The 24,566-nt window shown below is 40.8% G+C and overlaps 2 protein-coding genes across 2 annotated transcripts in view; both read left to right on the top strand.

The window, feature by feature from the left end:
* The window catches only part of LOC144959496 (uncharacterized), a 23,026-nt gene extending 3,660 nt beyond the window's left edge, over nt 1-19,366 (top strand). Inside the window, exons 4-8 of the mRNA XM_078892112.1 lie at nt 7,121-7,196; nt 8,873-9,104; nt 17,624-17,787; nt 18,278-18,294; nt 19,345-19,366. Of these exons, the coding sequence (XP_078748238.1) occupies nt 7,121-7,196; nt 8,873-9,104; nt 17,624-17,787; nt 18,278-18,294; nt 19,345-19,366 (511 nt within the window). The remainder of the gene's footprint in view (nt 1-7,120; nt 7,197-8,872; nt 9,105-17,623; nt 17,788-18,277; nt 18,295-19,344) is intronic.
* Nucleotides 19,367-19,454: 88 nt separating this feature from the next.
* On the top strand, nt 19,455-24,366 carry LOC144959495 (uncharacterized). Its single transcript, XM_078892111.1, has 3 exons — nt 19,455-19,737; nt 21,951-22,079; nt 24,140-24,366. The coding sequence occupies exons 2-3, from the start codon at nt 21,962-21,964 to the stop codon at nt 24,364-24,366; spliced, it is 345 nt and encodes a 114-aa protein (XP_078748237.1). The 5' UTR covers nt 19,455-19,737; nt 21,951-21,961.
* Nucleotides 24,367-24,566: the final 200 nt, after the last annotated feature.

The following is a 24,566-nucleotide window of genomic DNA, read 5'->3' as shown; positions in this document are numbered from 1 at the left end:
AACGTTTAAAAATAGACAAAGATTCTTTTTCACGAATGCTCTGCGGTAAGGCGTTCCAAATAGAGGGTCCGAAATGAGAAAAGGATCTCATTCCAGCATTTTTCCGAATTCGAGGGACAACTAGTTTTGTGGAATCACTGGCCGAACGTAAGGGGCGGGGTTTTGAATATCTTTCAATTAGTTCTGAAAGGTAGGAAGGGGCAGTACCTTCAAGACAACGATACACTAAAACACAAGCTTTGAATTTAATTCTTTTCTCAACAGGCAGCCAATGCAGGTCATGAAGTAGAGGTCCGGCAGAGTCGCACCTACGCTTCATAAATACTAGTCTGGCAGCGCTGTTTTGGACAATCTGAAGACGTTTCAGATTGTATTGCGAAACGCCAAACAACAGAGCATTACAATAATCCAATTTCGATAGTACGAGGGACACAAACCAGGTGCTTGGTCACATCCTCAGATATGAACCGTCTAATGGAAGCAATCTTTTTTAGTTGGAAAAAGAGAGATCTAACCAAATTATTAACCTGATGCTCCATCGACAGTCCAGAGTCTAAGAATGTGCCAAGGTTTTTCACTTTGTCAACAATTTGAATAGAGGCATCCCCCAACTTCAAATCTGTTTCACTTTTCCACTTCCTGTTCCCCACATACAGCACCTCCGTCTTATCATCATTCAGTTTCAGTCTGTTCTCATTCATCCATTTCTTAACACTTTGGATACAATTTTTACTATTGGCTGATACTTCTTGTAAATTTCTCATATTGGAAACGCAGTACAATTGCGTATCATCAGCGTATTGATGGTAAGACAGACCAAAACTTCTGATGATTTTAGACAGAGGGCCAACGTACAAAACAAAAAGAACGGGTCCAAGTACTGAACCCTGGGGAACCCCACAATCAAGAAAGATTTCCTCCGATCTATATTCATCCACCGTAATAATCTGTTTACGATTAAACAAATATGACCTAAACCAATCAAGCGCTGCACCAGACCATTTAACATTAAATGTTTTTAGGAGGCTGGGAATGTAGGATTACAAGTTGATAACGGGTTGGGTTATTTTATCGGTGGGAGACCCATAGGTGTGGTCTAATGGTAAAATGATGGCAATAATTCAGAAAAGTTAGTGGAGCAGGCATTATATTGATAATAACAAGAAATGAAGTGAGTCGGAAAGTGCCAGAAGACAATGGAGAATAATAAATTTCGCGAACCCGCGACCTGACTAGCAAGACAACTCCTCCTGGCCGGGAAAAGCGTGGCTCCAGGAGTGGTGGATAGCTCAAACGCTAGCCCAGCCGGTGTTGTCGTACCAATAAGGTCGCTGTTTTGAGCCCCCGTCGCCGCGGCGAAATGTTTATTCTCTATTGTCTTGTGGAACTTTCCTACTCACTTTATTTCTTGTTAATGATGACAAAAATAAAAATACCTTGTATTTGTTTGCCACTCTAACGCATAACGAGGAAGGGCTCATAGCGTTTTGCATGGGCATCAGTTTTTCAATTTGGAAAGTCTCAAGATGAGTTATAAACATTTCTTCTGATGATCAATGCCTATATTATTTTGGAAGTTTGTTCTAGAAGGCTGGGATGCTTCATGATAACGAGCGACATCTACATGACAAGTAAGAACTCTTTACTAGAGTATAAAGAAATTTTCCATCCGATGATATTTATATAACTGCAATCTGTCGTAAAGTTGACATGCGTTGAGAAATGTATAACACGATACCAGAATTTTTCTAATATTCATGTCTGTTGCTCCTTGTTTCGATTCGAAATTAATCATATGTATACATGTATATATTATAAATATATCGGTTGGTCACACAAAAAATCAAAAACGCGCCACCATTTGTCGGTTTGTATATCTAATATTCAGAATACAAATGTAATAAATCTTTAAACATAGACTATCAAAATTTCATGCATCTGAATTGAGAAAAAAAATGAAAAACAGTATATTTTCAAACCCATATTCAGAAATACAATATCAGTAAATCGTGTAGCAACATTACAGATAGTAAAATGGCGATGATCTTAACTTTTGTTGCCTTTTATTAGAAAACATTAATCGTGTCACCTTATACATTATTTTCACCATAGTTCTCCTCGTCCGGTAAAAATCGTCTATGTAGCACACTCGCATACCTATTTTGGTCCAAGGATTACAAAGTTAACACTTTAGGGGATCAACAGCACGACCATTCTCTTTAATGACGCAGCATATTCTATTTTTCAAACTTGAAATGCACTTCCAAATTTACTCAATGGTTATCTCCCCCAAGAATAAAATAATTCTTTCTGTCAAGGTTTATTTTGTGAATGCGGATCTTTGTCTACTATAAACCATCTCGGTCAAGGAATTCCAAACTGCGTAATTCATTGGATTCAGGTCGGTGATTGAGGCGGCCAGTTGTCTTTCTCAACGAAATGAATATTTCTTCTCTGAAGAAAAGCGTGAGTTCTTTTGCTCATAAGGGATGAAGCACCATCTTTTGGAAAAAGGACATTCCTTCCTGGGTAAAGGTGTTCACAAAATATTTTCTTACTATAGTTTTTATGTAATTATCAGTATTGAACTTAGCCTGTGTGTGGCGTAGTGCACACATGCATAAAGGCTATGATCAAATATAGTGGTTTTATTTATTGTTAAAAATATGAAACTCACATCTTTGATTCAATTTTTTTTTTATTTTAGAAAAATATTGTTAAGTACAAAAATATGCAGTCAATGGTAGTGCGGGGCGGTCCTTGGCAAGCTTAAGGACCACGGTCCTACGGTCCTTGGGAAATTTCGACATTGAACATTCCTGAGAGACTGTTGGAAATTCGAACCGGTTTGACCTTTGAGACCGTGGGATCGTTCATTCTTGAACCGTTAAAGACCGCTACACGATGAAAACCGTGGTCTACAGGAGTAAAACACACGGAGTAGTCACACTCATTTCAAATTGTAACCTAATTAGAGAAGAGGGGTGATGCCTTCTTAATTTGCTCACCGTACTTCATTGTTACTTCGATAATTTAATAAAATTTGAAATTTATCCCCATTAACGGAGATAATGGCATCGCCCAAGGCGTTGATCGAGTTGTTCGTGGCGTTGATACACACACGCAACTCCTACCCCCCCCCACACACACACACACTTTAGAGGGCAGCGAGCATTGAAGAGTAAGAGAGGGACGTGAAGTTATAATAAGAGGGGGTGGATGAGGTAATAAGAGGGGTCGATGGTGACTTTTCGCCAGATCTAACAAACTCAGCTACCCATTCATTGCTGAGTAGACAGGGATTCAGAAAAAACTCGACTGCACCCGGGATCGATCTCTGGCCCTTTGCGTATAAAGAGAGTGCTCTATCAACTGAGCTATCGGGGTCCCCAAATATTCTATTGGACTTTTTTTAAATTCAGACGTTATAACTGGGTTTTTTTGGAAGGAAGAAACTAATGAAACTCATATTATTTGATTAGTAAAAACACCAAACGAAATTTTAATATTATTGTATTATTTTAAATGACAACACTGCGATAGAAAGGAGTGGTGACTAGAGATGGACAAAAGAAAACAAAAAATCGGATTTGGTACTTGCTAGGTTCGACACACACACACACACACACACACACACACACACATCTTTAGTAGTCACATACATTTCAAACAATAACCCATTAGAGAAGAGGGGTCATGCCTTCACCATAGATCATTGTCATTGCGATCATTATGGTGTAGTAAATTTTGAAATTTACCCCGTATAATGGAATCGTCCAAGGCGTGCGCCTCCTGTTCCCCCCATCTCACACACGAAAGGGCGGTTTGCGGAGTGGAGGTTGGTGGTCGTCTGCCTGTATGGTCATCTGTGTCGTTTAGTGTATGGCAAAGGGGGGTGGGTGCGATTAATTAAGTGGGATGGGTGGTGATTGGTGGAAGATAGGCAACCGAAGGCAACGAATCGCTGGGGAAGTAGTAGGCTATGGCGCGAGACCGTTGAAAGGTGATAAGAAGTGAGGACCGCCGCCGGTCTGCCCCTATGGGACCGGTCTCCGGTTTACAGCTAAAAGACCGTGGGACCGCCGGTCCAGACCGGTCTTCAGCGCGGCACTAGTCAATGGTGGTGAGTACCAAAGTTAAAACATGCAGCTCATATTCAAGTCAAATGCAGAAGTAAAAGAATGACATATAGAATAGAAAAACCCTATTTTGAACCCTATCCCACAATTCTTTTTGGCCACTCCTACTGATTTTTAACATCCCAAATTAATATTCAAAACCTGCCTCTTTCAAGTAATAGCGAATCGTGCTCAACTTGTATGTTAACAATAACAAGAATTTTCTCGAACATTACTATCAAACCCCGCCTCTTATGACAAAAAGTACTTTGATAAATGACGCTTTTATTTATAACAACCAAAAATAGCATCAATCTGTTACTGATATCCGCTGAGTTTTTTTAATGACACAACCGAGCATAAATGCAATCTCCTGCAGCTACCCCCATAGTGCTTTCTAATATTTACCGTGTTTTATGATCATGTTTTTATCAAAACTCCTGCGTAAATTTCTTGCATAAGCTTACTCTCTCTTACATTTGTAGTGTCAATTAATTGTATTTGTGTCATGCCATCCATGAAATATCAGCTGAAACAATTTTTAAAAACAAGTTTGTTCATGATATAACCTTTTGATTGAATTTATTATTTTTCCGTCCATCCACTACATCCATATGACTATTTTATGCACTTACAAAATAAAATCTTCTTCGTCAACGAACACAATCATTTTAACGTCATCTGTCGAAAACCTATCGAGTAACTTCCTTACTTTATGTTATCTTTTATTCATTAACACACGAGTAGGATATCTTGATGTTCTTGCCCTCTTAAATGCTTCGGAATTTAGTTCTTTTCCCAAGCTCTTGTGCACAGACGTTCCTCAGGGGTCGCAACAAGTATCTTCTTTAGTTACTGGCAACTCACAAATGCCAAAATAATCCCCCTCGTGGATCTTTACCTTGCAGCTGGTGAGGGGTCTTGAGCCACACGGGAGGGCAAAGGTGTAAACCCCTGTTGACCGTCATGAGACTATCCCGGGTATCGAGCCAACGAGCCACATGAGCTGCTCGCCCCGTGTGTGACTATTTGAACCAACCCGGTGCCCGAATAGCAGCCCTATCCCGGGCGCCACACTACTATCTTCATGTCGATTCCAAATCAGTCCCGTCAATGGCGAAGCGGTCTGCCGCCTAGCCAAATAATACCGCGTTCGTGTCGCCAGGGTCGTCGGCACGTTCGAGAAAAAAGTAAGCGTCCCACTCATCAATCGATTCGCGGCCTGCCGATCGGAAAATGCGACGGCGGGGATGGCCAACTGACACATATATCGTCCCTGAACGTCGAGAGCCAGAGTATGGCAAAAAATGAGCTTTTATCAAAGCTATTGGTCGCCCATAGCGTAGACATCCTCCTTTTACAGGAGACCCACCTTTACACAGGTGCGCAATCTTCCCGAATCCAGATCCCAGGCTATTCGGTGGTCCAACGCGAGGACACTTCGAGGTTCAAAGGAGGGGTTAGCGTTTACGCTAAAGAGCCATCGAAGGTAAGGGTCATTGAGAGCGTAACAGACAGCAATGGGGTGAACCGAATTTCCGTGGAAGTAGGTGGACTGTGTTTGCATAATATCTACAAACCACCTAGAGCGACTTGGACTACACCACCGGTACTGGTGGTCAGCCATCCTTCCATCTGTCTGGGAGACTTCAATAGCCACCATCACGAATGGCGCTACCGAGACTGCAACGAGGCAGGAAGACAACTCCGCTCATGGATAGACTGTAATGATCTACACCTAGTGCACGATCCTAAAGCCAAGGATACCTTCCGGGGTACCCGCCATAAGAAGGAGTACACTCCAGACCTCACCCTCGTTACGAAAGGCGCGAACGGTGAACTGCTGCAGGTGAAGCGAACAGTCCTCGGGGTCTTCCCGCATAGCCAGCACAGGCCGGTTCTTGTCACAGCTGGGGTGACAATACCGAGTGTGCAGTCTCTCCCACTTTGCAGATGGAACTTCAGGAAGGCTGACTGGGAGGAATTCAGTTCCTATATCGAGCAGGTTTGCCCTGCCATTCCTCCCAAGTCCAAGAATATAACCAGATTTAGCAGGCTACTGGTTAAGAGCGCCCAACGCTCTATTCCGCGGGGCAAACTGAAATTCTACACCCCTTGCTGGACAGCAGAGTCGGAAGAGCTGTACCGAGAGTACCAACAGACCCAGTCCCAGGACGCAGCCGATAGACTACTTCAGTCTCTGGCAGAGGAAAGGAAGCAACGGTGGCATGAGACCGTGGAAAGTCTCGACTTCACACACTCCAGGCGCCACGCTTGGCGTTTGATAAAGAAATTGGACCCAGATCGGAAATACGCGAAGGCTGCACCGGAGTGTGGGGCAGACACAATTGCCAAAAACATTAAGAGCTGTAGCAAATCAGGCTTTCGAGCGCGGTGTCCGCAAGGCGTACAGTACGATTTTGGACTCGTTACCTGCGGGGGAGTCGGACTGGACGACCCCGTTCAGTCCCCGAGAAGTGGGTGCAGCCATTAGCGAAGTGAAGAACGGCCAAGCAGCAGGGATAGATGGTGTATATCCCGATATGGTGACGCATCTGGGCCCCAGGGCACGAGCCTGGCTAGCAGAGGCAATGTCCGACGTCCTTGCAAAAGGAAAGCTTCCACAAGCGTGGAAGCATTCGAAGATAGTTGCCATCCTGAAGCCAGGGAAACCGGCGAAGGCAGACAGTTACAGACCCATATCGCTGCTGAGCTGTCTTTACAAATTGTTGGAGCGTGTTCTATTAAACCGATGGGGGCCGTTCCTAGACTCTGCCCTGCCACCCGAGCAGGCAGGCTTCATGGAAGGGAGGTGCACCACGGAGCAGGCATTGCCCTTACAGAGCATATTGAGCACGGGTTCGAGAGCAAACAGCAAACAGGTGCTGTCTTTATAGACCTATCAGCGGCGTACGATACGGTCTGGTGCGAAGGGTTGATGCTCAAACTTGCAAAAAGCATAAGGTGCAAAAAGACCTTGAAGTTGTTCTCTTCGATTTTAGGGGAAAGGAAATTCCACGTCCCGCTAGGAGACGCCACAAGCAAAGTAAGGAAGTTGAAGAATGGGGTCCCTCAGGGGTCGGTACTTGCGCCAATGTTGTTTAACGTTTACATTAGCGATATGCCGAACACTTCCTCCTTGAGGCTGGGATACGCGGACGACTGGGCACTCGTTACTCAGAGTAAAGTGTGGACCCGTCTCGAGAGCGTACTCAGCGAGGACGTCACCAGACTCAAATCCTACTTCAACAAGTGGTACCTGAAGATGAACACTTCAAAAACCGTGCCCACTGCATTTCACTTATGCAGTGCTTGGCACACCCGCAAACTGAATGTCCTAGTCGGAGACCAGCCACTCCCATATGAGCCGCATCCAAAATATTTAGGGGTTACGTTGGATCGCAGCCTTACCTATCTGGTGCATCTCGAAGGGGTTGCCTGGAAGATAGAGAAGCGGAATAGTCTTCTGAGGAAGCTGGCGGGATCGACTCGGGGTGCTAGCCAGGCGCTCCTGAGAACGTCCGCCTTGGCACTATGCTATTCCACCGCGGAGTATTGCGCTCCAGTGTGGGGTAGAAGCAGAAACGTTGAGAAGGTGGATGTAAAACTTCGCAAGTCGATGCACATAGTGTCAGGAACGCTAGCAACAACCCCTAGAGAATGGGACCAGATAATGGCAGCGATCCAGCCCCCCGATGTCCGGAGGGAGACGATTACGGGAAACTGGCTGAGTAAGATCAAAGAGAGAGGGAATGGGGATACCCCTCTCATGCGCATAGTGGACGGTGTCCCCGTTTCGAGCCGAAATAAATCCCGGCAACCCGTACGCAGAATCCCTGACTACGGACATAGCTGCATATACGAGATGGAAGTCGGTTTGGACGAATTCAATCCCTCTTGGGGGCGGGGACCTACACTCCTCTAAGCTTGGTGAGAAGTTGCCAGGCTTTGATACCAGTAAGAGGAGACACTGGGTGGCTGCGAATCGGCTTCGGTCGAGGAGCTGCCTAACGGCAAGTGCGCTACATCGGTGGGGTCTAATTACCTGTCCAATATGTCCACGCTGTGGGCAAGAACCTGAGACGGCAGAGCATCTAGTCGAAAGGTGTGTTGTGACGATGCTACCGGCGGGTTCGCGACGGGGCACGAATGCGGACCGGACTTTGCTGATTGGGTAGATCGTCATAACATACTAGTGTGAACCATAAGAGGCTGCTGCCAAAATAATTTGTGTCATCTTTTCTACTATATATTCAAAATTGTAGGTGGTGTTACAAGGTTATAAATTATCAAAAAGCGGCCATTTAATTATTTTAATATTTTGGATTTCCATTAACAAATGATAATTCTAATAATAGTGAAAATTTTGAAAATATGTTTATATAACATTTTACAATAGAATGGTATGAACAGCGGCGCGTTATTTGTGAACTCGCATTTATGGAATGTCTCAATTTTTCCTAATTCGTTCAATGTGAGTGCCCATGTTTTGCATTGGTAAATAAGGGACATATTTGACAATAGGCTTGTAGAGCATGCTATTTATTATTGGTTCTGTTATTGGTTGTTATCACTTATAAATACGTCCAAAGAGTTCTCGATAGATATTTATTTCATAGGGAAAGTTTGATCAAAGAATTTCAAGATATCGAATATAGAGAATCATTATTACATTTTGCTTATAAAGTATGTGAAGTTAATATAGAATTCTACAACTTATTCCAATATTAATATCATCATACTTTCTTCTACAGACATGGAAATCAGTGACACCAGGATATATAAACTCCAAGAAAACAACAAATGAAGGTAATGACCCATCCCGTTCTGTTGACTACAACTACGAATGTGAATTGAATCTACCCATCATGCAGCTGAGTGGTGCTGGGAACTATAAATTTAGATTTACAGCATACATGGATTTGACAGGTCTAGGATGGGATGATTCAAGGAGTTTTTCAGAAAGCTCTACAGGATTGAATCTTGGTATGTTTTTAATTGTATTAACAGTAATGAAGTAGAAATACTTCAGTGTTCATTCTATATTAGGTAAATATGAAGTTAATTTTAGGAAAAATGTATTTATCATTATAATTATTATCATCATTATTATATTGTTATTATTATTATTATTATTATTATTATTATTATTATTATTATTATTATTATTTTTATTATTATTATTATTATTATTATTATTATTATTATTATTATTATTATTATTATTATTATTATTATCAGTAGTAGTAGTTGTAGTAGTAGTAGTAGTAGTAGTAGTAGTAGTAGTAGTAGTAGTAGTAGTAGTAGTAGTAGTAGTAGTAGTAGTAGTTGTTGTTGTAGTAGTAGTATTAGTAGTGCTAGTAGTACTAGTAGTATTATCATGTTTAATATTATTGATTATTGTTATAATTATTACCGTCATTTGTAGATACATAAATTATGATAAAGATTTATTGTGAAAAAAAAAACATTTGACAACATACAACCCCATATGTCATGATATCTTGAATCATTACACTTTACAAACCTTCCATATCGACAAATAAAAAGCAAACAAAGAAACCAATCCAGATCATTAGTGCCGGATGTGACATAATATGGGGTAAATGAAAAATTAACAAGTTGCAAATGTATTTGATTCTTTAATTCATAGGACGGCCACATTGGGAGCCAATACACACATGATACAATACGTTAATCAAGGAGGAGGAGTGCATTGTATTTAATCTCTCATACTCTTCATTACAGACTTCATAAACCAAGACGTTTTGGGCACATTATAGCTATCCTTTGTGGCTCCTTGATATGTTATTTTTTTGCTGTTTATAGCAATCACCACCTTTTTACATTACGCAACATGGAATTGGATGTACAAGGATAATGTATTCATTCCATCAACAACTTTGTCCCATCAAAGAAAAACCGTGATCACGTCTTTTTATATCCGTCGACGTCAACATACACCGCCTTCACATGATCTTCCTGTGCATGTTTATGGGATAATGATGTCATATATTACATTATTTCCTCTCAATGTTTTATATGTAAGTAAATAAGTTGTAATTTGGAGGCTAGAGTCCCATGTAGTCGGAACTTATCCCGGATCCAACAGCGTGAAAGGATAATAGGGATTGTGCAGCGCACATGTCAGCTATGAGCTTGAACCAAGTCAGAGGAACCTGAAGGCTTTGCGAGCTGCACACAGCAAAGCACAGCAAACTGCACGGCGTTGCGCAACGACTACTGGCTTCAGTTGTCGGACAACAACCAGCAGCGTTGGACAGTGGCAACATAAGAGCCATGTATGAGGGCATCAAACAGGAGACAGGCAAATCTGCAAAAAAAAAACTGCGCCTATTAAATCAAAGACAGGGGAAGCCATCACAGACAAGGACAAGCAGATGGGAAGATGGGTAGAGCACTACTTTGAACTCAAATCCAAAGAAAACTCTGTCGCCCAAAAAGCGTTAGATACAATTGAAGAACTGCCGGTACTGGAAGAGCTAGACGCAAAACCAAATATGGAGGATCTCAACAAAGCAATCGATGCTCTGGCCTGTGGTAGAGCACCCGGTGAAGACAGCATTCCACCCGAAACAATCAAATGTGGAAAGCCAGCCCTCTTGGAACCACTACATAAATTCATGTGTCTTTGCTGGAGAAGGCAAGGTACCCCAGGATATGCGCGACGCCAAGCTTATCACCCTCTACAAAAACAAGGGAGACCGTAGTGACTGTAATAACTATGGGGGAATCTCTCTACTGAGCATTGTGGGTAAAGTCTTTGCGCGCGTTGTCCTCGCTCGACTGCAAGTTCTGGCCGAACGTATCTACCCAGAGTCGCAGTGTGGCTTCAGAGCCAAGAGGTCGACAGTGGACATGATCTTCTCAGTACGTCAACTTCAGGAGGAACGCAGAGAACAGCAGATGCCCATCTACATTGCATTTATTGACCTGACAAAGGCATTTGACCTTGTTAGCAGGAAGGGCCTTTTCCAGCTGCTAAAGAAGATTGGCTGTAGAAGGTGGCTGTCCTCCACAGCAGCATAGCATCATTGCCTCCTTCCACGACGGCATGAAGGGCACCATCAGCTACGACGGTGGAGCCTCTGAACCCTTCCCCATGCGCAGCGGCGTGAAATAAGCCTGTGTCCTTGCACCGACTTTGTTTGGTATATTTTTCTCCTTACTGCTGAAGTTTGCATTCAAACAGTCTACAGAAAGAGTCCACTTACACACCTAAAGTGACGGGAAGCTGTTCAATCTGGCACGGCTGAGCAAAGACCAAGTTCCGCACAGTCCTCATAAGGGAAATGCTATTTGCAGATGAGGCAGCTCAATGCACGCATACCCAGGAAGGCCTCTAGCGGCTGATGGACAGGTTTTCCCACGCATGCAGGAAATTCGGGTGGACGATCAGCATCAAGAAAACAAATGTAATGTGTCAGGATGTCCCCTCTATAACAGCAATTCGCACTGACAACGTGGAGCTAGAAGTCACTGATCACTTCATATACCTGTACACAACCATCACCAGCAACCGTCACTTGATACAGAATTAGACAAGCGCATCGCCAAAGCTGCCGCTGTCATGGTACAACTGACCAAGAGAGTGAGGACCAACAACCAACTCACTTTGAGCATCAAACTCAAAGTCTACCAGGAATGTGTACTCAGTAGCCTACTGTATGGCAGTGAATCCTGGACAACATATGCCAGACAGGAGAACCGCCTGGAAAAACATCCACATTCGCTGTCTACGACGAATTCTCGGCATCAGGTGGCAGGACATACTCACTAACAATGCAGTGCTAGAAAGAGCAAACTCCCTCAGTATGCATCTCATGCTCTGCCAGCGACGTTTGCGATGGCTTGGTCATGTACACATGATGGACGATGGACGATACCAAAAGACATCATGTACGGTGAACGAGCTTCTGGACGGCGACCAACCGGCCGTCCAGCTCTGCGATTCTATGATGTCTGCAAACAACAAGATATGAAGTGAATAGAAAAGTGCCAGAAGACAATAGAGAATAAAAATTTTTCGCGGCGGTGGTGGGGTTCGAACCTGCGACCTTATTGGTACGACAACTCCGCCTGGCAGGTGAGAGCGTGGCTCTACCGTGTGAGCTATCCACGAACACAAAAATATTCGTTTCAAACCCAAAGTCATTACTAGATCCCTCTCTCACCCACTTCTTGAGACCGCCGATTCGTTCGTACACCACCATCGCGAATAATTTTGACCAGCAGTTAAGCTTAATAGCCAATATTCTCAACACAAACATATAACATAGAAACGATTGAGACATTGAGTATGCTCCGGTGTATGGGGTGAATTTTAATTCAGAAAAGTGAGTGGAGCAGGCACTTATGTTGGTAACAACAAGATATGAAGTGAATAGAAAAGTGCCAGAAGACAATAGAGAATAAAAATTTTTCGCGGCGGTGGTGGGGTTCGAACCTGCGACCTTATTGGTACGACAACTCCGCCTGGCAGGTGAGAGCGTGGCTCTACCGTGTGAGCTATCCACGAACACAAAAATATTCGTTTCAAACCCAAAGTCATTACTAGATCCCTCTCTCACCCACTTCTTGAGACCGCCGATTCGTTCGTACACCACCATCGCGAATAATTTTGACCAGCAGTTAAGCTTAATAGCCAATATTCTCAACACAAACATATAACATAGAAACGATTGAGACATTGAGTATGCTCCGGTGTATGGGGTGAATTTTTAATTCAGAAAAGTGAGTGGAGCAGGCACTTATGTTGGTAACAACAAGATATGAAGTGAATAGAAAAGTGCCAGAAGACAATAGAGAATAAAAATTTTTCGCGGCGGTGGTGGGGTTCGAACCTGCGACCTTATTGGTACGACAACTCCGCCTGGCAGGTGAGAGCGTGGCTCTACCGTGTGAGCTATCCACGAACACAAAAATATTCGTTTCAAACCCAAAGTCATTACTAGATCCCTCTCTCACCCACTTCTTGAGACCGCCGATTCGTTCGTACACCACCATCGCGAATAATTTTGACCAGCAGTTAAGCTTAATAGCCAATATTCTCAACACAAACATATAACATAGAAACGATTGAGACATTGAGTATGCTCCGGTGTATGGGGTGAATTTTTAATTCAGAAAAGTGAGTGGAGCAGGCACTTATGTTGGTAACAACAAGATATGAAGTGAATAGAAAAGTGCCAGAAGACAATAGAGAATAAAAATTTTTCGCGGCGGTGGTGGGGTTCGAACCTGCGACCTTATTGGTACGACAACTCCGCCTGGCAGGTGAGAGCGTGGCTCTACCGTGTGAGCTATCCACGAACACAAAAATATTCGTTTCAAACCCAAAGTCATTACTAGATCCCTCTCTCACCCACTTCTTGAGACCGCCGATTCGTTCGTACACCACCATCGCGAATAATTTTGACCAGCAGTTAAGCTTAATAGCCAATATTCTCAACACAAACATATAACATAGAAACGATTGAGACATTGAGTATGCTCCGGTGTATGGGGTGAATTTTTAATTCAGAAAAGTGAGTGGAGCAGGCACTTATGTTGGTAACAACAAGATATGAAGTGAATAGAAAAGTGCCAGAAGACAATAGAGAATAAAAATTTTTCGCGGCGGTGGTGGGGTTCGAACCTGCGACCTTATTGGTACGACAACTCCGCCTGGCAGGTGAGAGCGTGGCTCTACCGTGTGAGCTATCCACGAACACAAAAATATTCGTTTCAAACCCAAAGTCATTACTAGATCCCTCTCTCACCCACTTCTTGAGACCGCCGATTCGTTCGTACACCACCATCGCGAATAATTTTGACCAGCAGTTAAGCTTAATAGCCAATATTCTCAACACAAACATATAACATAGAAACGATTGAGACATTGAGTATGCTCCGGTGTATGGGGTGAATTTTTAATTCAGAAAAGTGAGTGGAGCAGGCACTTATGTTGGTAACAACAAGATATGAAGTGAATAGAAAAGTGCCAGAAGACAATAGAGAATAAAAATTTTCTATGTTATATGTTTGTGTTGAGAATATTGGCTATTAAGCTTAACTGCTGGTCAAAATTATTCGCGATGGTGGTGTACGAACGAATCGGCGGTCTCAAGAAGTGGGTGAGAGAGGGATCTAGTAATGACTTTGGGTTTGAAACGAATATTTTTGTGTTCGTGGATAGCTCACACGGTAGAGCCACGCTCTCACCTGCCAGGCGGAGTTGTCGTACCAATAAGGTCGCAGGTTCGAACCCCACCACCGCCGCGAAAAATTTTTATTCTCTATTGTCTTCTGGCACTTTTCTATTCACTTCATATCTTGTTGTTACCAACATAAGTGCCTGCTCCACTCACTTTTCTGAATTAAAAATTCACCCCATACACCGGAGCATACTCAATGTCTCAATCGTTTCTATGTTATATGTTTGTGTTGAGAATATTGGCTATTAAGCTTAACTGCTGGTCAAAATTATTCGCGATGGTGGTGTACGAACGAATCGGCGGTCTCAAGAAGTGGGTGAGAGAGGGATCTAGTAATGACTTTGGGTTTGAAACGAATATTTTTGTGTTCGTGGATAGCTCACACGGTAGAGCCACGCTCTCACCTGCCAGGCGGAGTTGTCGTACCAATAAGGTCGCAGGTTCGAACCCCACCACCGCCGCGAAAAATTTTTATTCTCTATTGTCTTCTGGCACTTTTCTATTCACTTCATATCTTGTTGTTACCAACATAAGTGCCTGCTCCACTCACTTTTCTGAATTAAAAATTCACCCCATACACCGGAGCATACTCAATGTCTCAATCGTTTCTATGTTATATGTTTGTGTTGAGAATATTGGCTATTAAGCTTAACTGCTGGTCAAAATTATTCGCGATGGTGGTGTACGAACGAATCGGCGGTCTCAAGAAGTGGGTGAGAGAGGGATCTAGTAATGACTTTGGGTTTGAAACGAATATTTTTGTGTTCGTGGATAGCTCACACGGTAGAGCCACGCTCTCACCTGCCAGGCGGAGTTGTCGTACCAATAAGGTCGCAGGTTCGAACCCCACCACCGCCGCGAAAAATTTTTATTCTCTATTGTCTTCTGGCACTTTTCTATTCACTTCATATCTTGTTGTTACCAACATAAGTGCCTGCTCCACTCACTTTTATGATGTCTGCAAACGAGACATGAAACTGACAGGCATCGACTCAAACACATGGGAATCGTTTGCAGACGACCGCAGCGGCTGGAGATATGCAGTGATGGAGAGAGTGAAGAGATGTGAGGAGAAAGAAGAAGTTTGAGGAGCGGAGAGCAAGGAGGAAAGAGAGGCAGATCCAAAAACCAAACACACAGTCAAACTACATGTGCAACAACTGCGGTAGAGACTGCCATGCAAGGATTGGTCTGCTGAGTCATACCCGTCGCTGCTCTCAACAAGACTGATGAGACCAAAGCTATACAGGGCACAAACCATCGTCTCTTGAAACGAAAGGACGCCTACTACATTAAAGCCTAAATAATTTTGTATTCTTTCATTAGATAACACCCGTTATGATCAATTAAACTCCAATTTCAGAATGTGGTACACCCCGAAATTAGAAATGGCAGTAATACATAATATATATATATATATATATATATATATATATATATATATATATATATATATATATATATATATACATATATATATATATATATATATATATATATATATAATATATATATATATATATATATATATGTGATCACTCATTGATATGTGGCCAAAATATATGATTCTGTGGCTTTCATCCACGTCGTCAGTTGGCAGAATATTATTCCCTTTGAGATCGATGTTGACATTTTTGTATCCTTACTTCCGTCGTGTTGTTGGTTTAGAGGTGATTAGTGTTGATGTGTAGTGACATTGTTGTAGTGTGCTCTCATTGCTTATATATGTGTTAGTGTGAAAATGTGTGTGTGTGTGTGTGTGTGTGTGCATGTGTGGTGTTTGGTGTATATATGTGTGTGTATGATATTGTTGTGGAATGTGGTTGCGTGGGGAACCCGGGTGGGGGGGGGGGGGGTTGGTTAGGGGTAGATGCTAGTTCCAATGATAGTGCTAAAAATGGACATAATAATAATAATAATAGTGATAATGAAAATGATAATAATATTAATAATAATAATAATATTAATAATAATATTAATAATAATAATAATAATAATAATAATAATAATAATAATAATGATAATAATAATAATAATAATAATAATAATAATAATAATAATAATAATAATAATAATAATAATAATAATAATAAAAATGAAAATAATAATAATGATAATAATAAGTAATAATGATAATAATAGCAATAATAATGATAATAATAATAATAATAATAATAATAATAATAATAATAATAATAATAATAATAATAATAATAATAATAATAATAATAATAATAATAATAATAATAATAATAATAATAATAGTAATAATAATAATAAAAAGAAGAAGAAGAAGAAGAAGAAGAAGAAGAAGAAAGAAGAAGAAGAAGAAGAAGAAGAAGAAGAAGAAGAAGAAGAAGAAGAAGAAGAAGAAGAATATGAAGAAGAAGAATACAATTTTTGATAGATGGACAGCTGAGAAAAAATAGAAAATCACGTGTCATTAATAAAAATCTAACTATAATATACGATTCTATTATCTATTTGTATTTATTAAACGAGTTATTTTCATCGTGCCCAATAACACAACAAGCTTGCGAGTATGTGTTATGCACGATAAAAATATCAAGAGTTTAATAAGTATGTACAAAGAAATGAAAGAATAAGTTTATTCCACTTCTTTTGTAACATATGTTATGATATTAGTACTTCTATTCATCATAATTTGTATCTTCCTCCTTCTGCTTGAATGACAATTTGGTCCCAACTTAAAAACGTTGGATTTGTATTCATTCACAACAAAAGATTATTTATAATTGCCAATCAGCTGCCTTCTACACCTAATTTCACACCAATAAAATGTCCAAATATTCTGCAATCCTTGAATATTTTTTTTCTTCAACGCATTCAAAGCATTATTCACCGATGACATATTTACTCAGAAATGACATGGTTTTCCAATGAGAGAGGCTGGATTAATATACGATTCTTACACTCTTGCTTTTTGGAATTCCTGACGTGTACCAAAAGCTGCACGAGCTTACAAATACGCGTAGGAAACAAAGTTCGAATTTTAAAACGCAAGAGTGTAAGAAATCATTTATTTTATCTCTCAATCAGTTCCAATTTCGTCACCTTTGAATAAAAGACATGTTCTAAAACAATTAAATGATACTTCTTTTTAAAGAATCACTCTTTTAGTGAAATTTAACGATTTACGTCACATACTGTTGTTGTAAATATGATATCATTACCAGTTACTATTTAGGAAGAGGGCTAGAATCATAAAAAATTAATTATCAATGCATTATTTTATTTAAAAACAATTTTTTTTTCTGTAACATTCAGGTTTACCGACGACAGTGAAATTCACAACAGGCGCAGACACACCACCACATGATACAACCGTACCACCACCTGATACAACCGTACCACCACCTGATACAACCGTACCACCACTTAATACAACCATACCACCACTTGATACAACCATACCACCACTTGATACAACCGTACCACCACTTGATACAACCGTACCACCACCTGATACAACCGTACCACCACTTGATACAACCGTACCATCACCTGATACAACCGTACCACCACCTGATACAACCATAACACCACCTGATACACTTGATACAACCGTACCACCACTTGATACAACCGTACCACCACTTGATACAACCATAACACCACCTGATACACTTGATACAACCGTACCACCACCTGATACAACCGTACCACCACTTGATACAACCATACCACCACTTGATACAACCGTACCACCACTTGATACAACCATACCACCACCTGATACACTTGATACAACCTTACCACCACTTGATACAACCGTACCACCACTTGATACAACCATACCACCACCTGATACACTTGATACAACCGTACCACCACTTGATACAACCATACCACCACCTGATACACTTGATACAACCGTACCACCACCTGATACAACCGTACCACCACTTGATACAACCGTAGCACCACCTGATACAACCGTACCACCACCTGATACAACCGTACCACCACCTGATACAACCGTACCACCACTTGATACAACCATACCACCACCTGATACACTTGATACAACCGTACCACCACCTGATACAACCGTACCACCACTTGATACAACCGTACCACCACCTGATACAACCGTACCACCACCTGATACAACCGTACCACCACCTGATACAACCGTACCACCACTTGATACAACCGTACCACCACCTGATACACTTGATACAACCGTACCACCACTTGATACAACCGTACCACCACTTGATACAACCGTACCACCACTTGATACAACCGTACCACCACCTGATACAACCGTACCACCACTTGATACAACCGTACCACCATTTGTTACAACTGTACCACCACTTGATACAACCATACCACCACTTGATACAACCATACCACCACTTGATACAACCGTACCACCACCTGATACAACCATACCACCACTTGATACAACCATACCACCACTTGATACAACCATACCACCACCTGATACAACCGTCCCACCACTTGATACAACTGTACCACCACTTGATACAACCGTACCACCACTTGATACAACCATACCACCACTTGATACAACCGTACCACCACTTGATACAACCGTACCACCACATGATACAACCATACCACCACCTGATACAACCGTACCACCACTTGATACAACCGTACCACCACCTGATACAACCGTACCACCACTTGATACAACCGTACCACCACCTGATACACTTGATACAACCGTACCACCACTTGATACAACCGTACCACCACTTGATACAACCGTACCACCACTTGATACAACCGTACCACCACCTGATACAACCGTACCACCACTTGATACAACCGTACCACCACTTGTTACAACTGTACCACCACTTGATACAACCATACCACCACTTGATACAACCATACCACCACTTGATACAACCGTACCACCACCTGATACAACCATACCACCACTTGATTCAACCATACCACCACTTGATACAACCATACCACCACCTGATACAACCGTACCACCACTTGAGATACAACTGTACCACCACTTGATACAACCGTACCACCACTTGATACAACCATACCACCACTTGATACAACCGTACCACCACTTGATACAACCGTACCACCACCTGATACAACCATACCACCACCTGATACAACCGTACCACCACTTGATACAACTGTACCACCACTTGATACAACCGTACCACCACTTGATACAACCATACCACCACTTGATACAACCGTACCACCACTTGATACAACCGTACCACCACCTGATACAACCCCAAGAGTTGGGACAGAAGCACATACAACCGCAAGCCCAACGCTAGAAACAACGTCTCTGACCCCAAGGGCAAGTTCTCCTATCCCAACGCAATGCCTTCACCAGCCAGGGTTTCTGTATCCTCATAACACAGGTCAGCACATGATAATAATATTATGGGAGTCCCTATGGCGTAGCTGGTAGAGCAATCGTTTCACACGCAAATGGCATAGATTGATCAGGGGTGAAATAAATATTTCTATTTGCCTTTCTGCCCACCCAGGGGGTCTCTTTACCTCAGTTGGCAAAGCACTCACCTCACATGCAAAGGGACCGAGATCAATTCCGGGGAAGACAAGATTTTTTTTCTTCTGTCCCCCTGCCTGCCCACCGAGTAGTGATTGGATAATTTGGTCTTTTAAATCTGGCAGAAAGTACTTTGCGATTGACTAGCATCCAACAAAAGTGCTTAGATAGTGTGCGCTTGGCTAAGTAGCTCACAATATTGCCATCCGGAAGTATAACGGACCAACACACAAAGCTATGTGTAACCTTGAACGGTTATAGTCTGGTTAATACAGTTAAGTGATAATTACTCATTGACGCGGATGGCAAAAAACAATAAAAAAGACCAGAGTGACGTCATTTTTGGTCTATCTCTCTCTATATTTATCGCTATAGAAGTAGAGAAAAACTCCGGCCTCGTGGGTCGTATGGTTTTGAAGTTCTGTCACATAATAATACCCGAGACTGCGATATAGGGAATGAGATTAGCGGAAGAGTAGTGTCTCTTGATTGGACGTCACCTATAGTCTGTGACGTCACCGGCGGAAACGTTATTAGAGAGAGAACGTCATGTTGGTTGTGCGCATGCGTCTCTCGTCCTTGCGGAAGCCCTAAGTTGTACCTCTGTATATTTTCATTTTAGTGCCCGATAATACACTGCAGTATGAATGATGTCTTCTCACCCATTTTCCTGCCCCAGCGGATAGTAACACAAATTAATTTGAAAAAAAGAGCTTTTATACAGCGCAATATCCACTGAACGTGCTTAACTCGCTTTTAAAGGGTCCCTGACCAACAGCAACACGTAACATGAGAACGAAACATGACGCCTGTTAGGCGATATACTTATTTTATTCTGACAGAGACAACCAGGTACTCACTTTAGCCTGAGTACGGTGAGAGAATGTGAATAAAGAACCTTTTCCAAGGACTCAACTATGCGCCGAGCGAGGCTCGAACCCAGAACCTTCCGATCCGAAAGCGAGTGTCATACCACTATACCACCTAGACCACATAAATGAATTTTGGTCATAAACACGGACCGAAAATTTAAGGGTGTCGATCGGTGGCTCAGTGATACGGTGTCGCGTCGTGTCACGAAAGTCAGGCCATATTGAGCTTGAGAAGTGCTCGGAATGGTGACAGTAATTGTGGAAATTACTTGTCCCGACGTTGTTTCCTTTTCGTTTTTTGTTTGTTTGTTCTTTTTCGAAACTGTTATCTATTTTTATTTTGGTTCATTAAGCAATTTGTAATAAACAAAAATAGATATAACACTTTCCAAAGAGTACAAATGATCTTACACGCTTCGCCTCAAAACCTTTCTTCAGCTCATAAAAGATGAAGTGAGTATGATAGTGCTAGAAGACACTCACTTCATCTCTTGTTGTTATCAACATAAGTGCCTGCTCCACTCACTTTTCTGAATTAAAAATTTAGGTCATAAAAAACCCCAATAAAAACATAAATATATCACATGGAAGTGATATAGACGGGAGAGGAATACTGGGCAAGTCCTCTCTGTAAGTAGCAGGATCTTAGAATCTTCATTCTATAACTTAGGCAGGGTAAGGAACTCCCAGCTATTTTTCTGCCGTTTTTCTCATTTTTTGATTGATGCTGATTGTGTTCTATCTCCTTTGGGTTTTTTCTTCTTTTGGTTCTTTTTTGAAACTGTTATATTACATTTTGGCCAATAGTAACGTTTAACATTGAGGACGAGACAAGACACATTTTAGGCGATATAACAATTTTCTTCGGACAGAGACAACACTGTTAATGGCCAGGTACTCATTTTACACCTGAGTACGATGAGACAATGTGAATAAAGAGCCTTTTCCATAGACACAACTATGCTACGTGCTGGGCTTGAACCCAGGACCTTTCCATCCGAATGCGAGTGTCATACTCCTAGACCACATAGCCGCTAATTAGGTTAGTGAGAGTAAAACAGAATAATACCATTTCGACTCAATGTGGATGATGAGAAAAAGCATAATATCTCTGTGTAGTGTTTGGGAAGGGAACTTATGTTGAGAACGCATAAGACTGAAATTACTGTGTTCAATTTTTTATGTTTAGGGGATTGCCGAATGTATATGACATGCGCCTCTGGGATATATACAACACATCATTGTCGTGAGGGGAAAGTATTCAGTGAGCTTGTCGGCGCCTGTGTGGAATTCAACTCTCTACTGGATACATGTTCATGTAAGTAATAATAATTAATAATAATAATAATAATAATAATAATAATAATAATAATAATAATAATAATAAAATAATAATAATAATAGTAGTAGTAGTTGTAGTAGTAGTAGTAGTAGTAGTAGTAGTAGTAGTAGTAGTAGTAGTAGTAATAGTAGTAGTAGTAGTAATAGTAGTAGTAGTAGTAGTAGTAGTAGTAGTAGTAGTAGTAGTAGTAGGAGTAGTAATAGTAGTAGTAGTAGTAGTAGTAGTAGTAGTAGTAGTAGTAGTAGTAGTAGTAGTAGTAGTAGTAGTAGTAGTAGTAGTATAATATAAATGAACTTATATAGCGCCTAGTTCCAATTTGGAATTGCTCACTGGCGCTTTACATCAACACATCATGTATGATATACAAATATAGAACTGGCATGTTAAAACCACACAAATTCGATGATAACATAATATATTATAATAAAATACATACTAAGAGTCCAAATTATATGCCCTACAGAAAAGCTCAGTTTTTAACCGTTTTCTAAAGATAAGTGGATTTTCACTATTTTTAATTTCAATATTGATGGAGTTCCACAGTCGGGGGCATGGTGGTCAAAGGATTTCTCATGAAAAACTAACGATTTTGGGGGTTCCCTTAGGATATTTAAATTAGCAGATCTTAAATTTCGACTGGGTTCATAAAGGTGGATAAGTTCCTGAAGGTAAACAGGAGCGGAATTGTTTAAGCAATTGAAAACATGGGTGAGTATTTTAAATTCAATCCTAAACTTTACAGGTAGCCAGTGTAGGTCCTCCAAAATCGGTGTTATATGCTCGCGCTTTTTAGATAACTTTACCAATCGAGCTGCTTTGTTCTGTATCTTTTGGAGTCGATTAATGACATTATTATCACAACCATAGAGCAAGCTATTGCAATAATCAAGGCGGGTAAGAATCAAAGAGACCACAAGAAGTTTAGTAGTATCAATATCAAGAAGCCTTCTAATAGCACCAATAGATCTAAGGTAAAGATTGCAGGATCTAGTTACATTAGTGACATGGGCAGACATGTTTAATTTGGTATCGAATAAAACTCCTAAGTTTCTCACAGGTTCTTTAGTGATGGGAATTACACAATCAGAAAGATTCAGGTTAAACGTGGAAAGGTCCACGAGGCCCCGTCTTGTAATTTGCAACACCTCTGTTTTATTTTCATTTAACCTGAGTTTGTTGCAACACATCCAGTCACTAATCTCAGAGATACAATTTTCTATATCCGTTATAACATTGAGATGATTGTCGATATTAATGGGAAACAGTAATTGGGTGTCGTCTGCGTAAAAATGGTACTTAATAAAATATTTTGAGATGATGTCACCTAATGGTCTGATATAGAGGGTGAATAAAGAGGGTCCCGAATGTAGGAGTAGTTGTAGCAGTAATAGTTGTAGTAGTAGTAGTAGTAGTAGTAGTAGTAGTAGTAGTAGTAGTAGTAGTAGTAGTAGTAGTAGTAGTAGTAGTAGTAGTAGTAGTAGTAGCAACTGGAGCAGCAAAATTGATAGTAGTAGTTGTTGTAGTAGTAGTAGTAGTAGTAGTAGTAGTAGTAGTAGTAGTAGTAGTAGTAGTAGTAGTAGTAGTAGTAGTAGTAGTAGTAGTAGTAGTAGTAGAGTAGTAGTAGTAGTAGTAGTAGTAGTAATAGTAGTAGTAGTAGTAGTAGTAGTAGTAGTAGTATTAGTAGCAATAGTAGTAGTAGTAGTAGTAGTAGTAGTAGTAGTAGTAGTAGTAGTAGTAGTAGTAGTAGTAGTAGTAGTAGTAGTAGTAGTAGTAGTAGTAATATTAGTGGGAGTATTAATATTTGTAGTTGAAATAGTAGGTGACAGTTTATGAAGTAGTGTGATATTAATAAGGTTTCTTTTGAAAAAATCATTAAGTGTTTAATGCACACACCAGTTTCCCTTCTGGTTTTTTCCTTTCAGACCTGTAGGTATGTGTACCTTGTGAAAAACGTAAAAACAAATGTCCTTTTAAAAAGGAAAAAAAAAGAATTTGATATATTTCATCAATTTATTAATTCTTTTTCTAATTTCCAGCTCAAAATCCATCCAAGACGTGTGAACAATTTTCACGAACCCCAAATCCCGCCATCACCATCCCACACTCAAAATCCTGTGACTCGTATTTCAAGTGTCAATCTGGCGACGTCACCACTCAATCATGCCAGCCCCCTAATTTGTATGACGTGAAGGAGAAAGTGTGTAAGAACCGAGATGATGCAATTTGTGGATTTCGACAAGATAAGCCAGAAGACGTGAATTAAATTGAACACAAATGTGTGAATGTTATATATATATATATATATATATATATATATATATATATATATATATATATATATATATATATATAATATATATATATATATATACATATATGGATACAAATATGGCAAGAATAGTGCTCGACATGTAACAATAGAGGGAATTATTATTGCAATATTTACCACGATTTTGGAGTCAG

The sequence above is a fragment of the Berghia stephanieae genome, chromosome 14 (assembly GCF_034508935.2).
Source record: "Berghia stephanieae isolate SIO BIC M18660-M18661 chromosome 14, UCSD_Bste_1.3, whole genome shotgun sequence".
NCBI classification, from domain to species: domain Eukaryota; kingdom Metazoa; phylum Mollusca; class Gastropoda; order Nudibranchia; family Aeolidiidae; genus Berghia; species Berghia stephanieae.
This window is presented reverse-complemented; position numbering and strand designations above follow the sequence as displayed.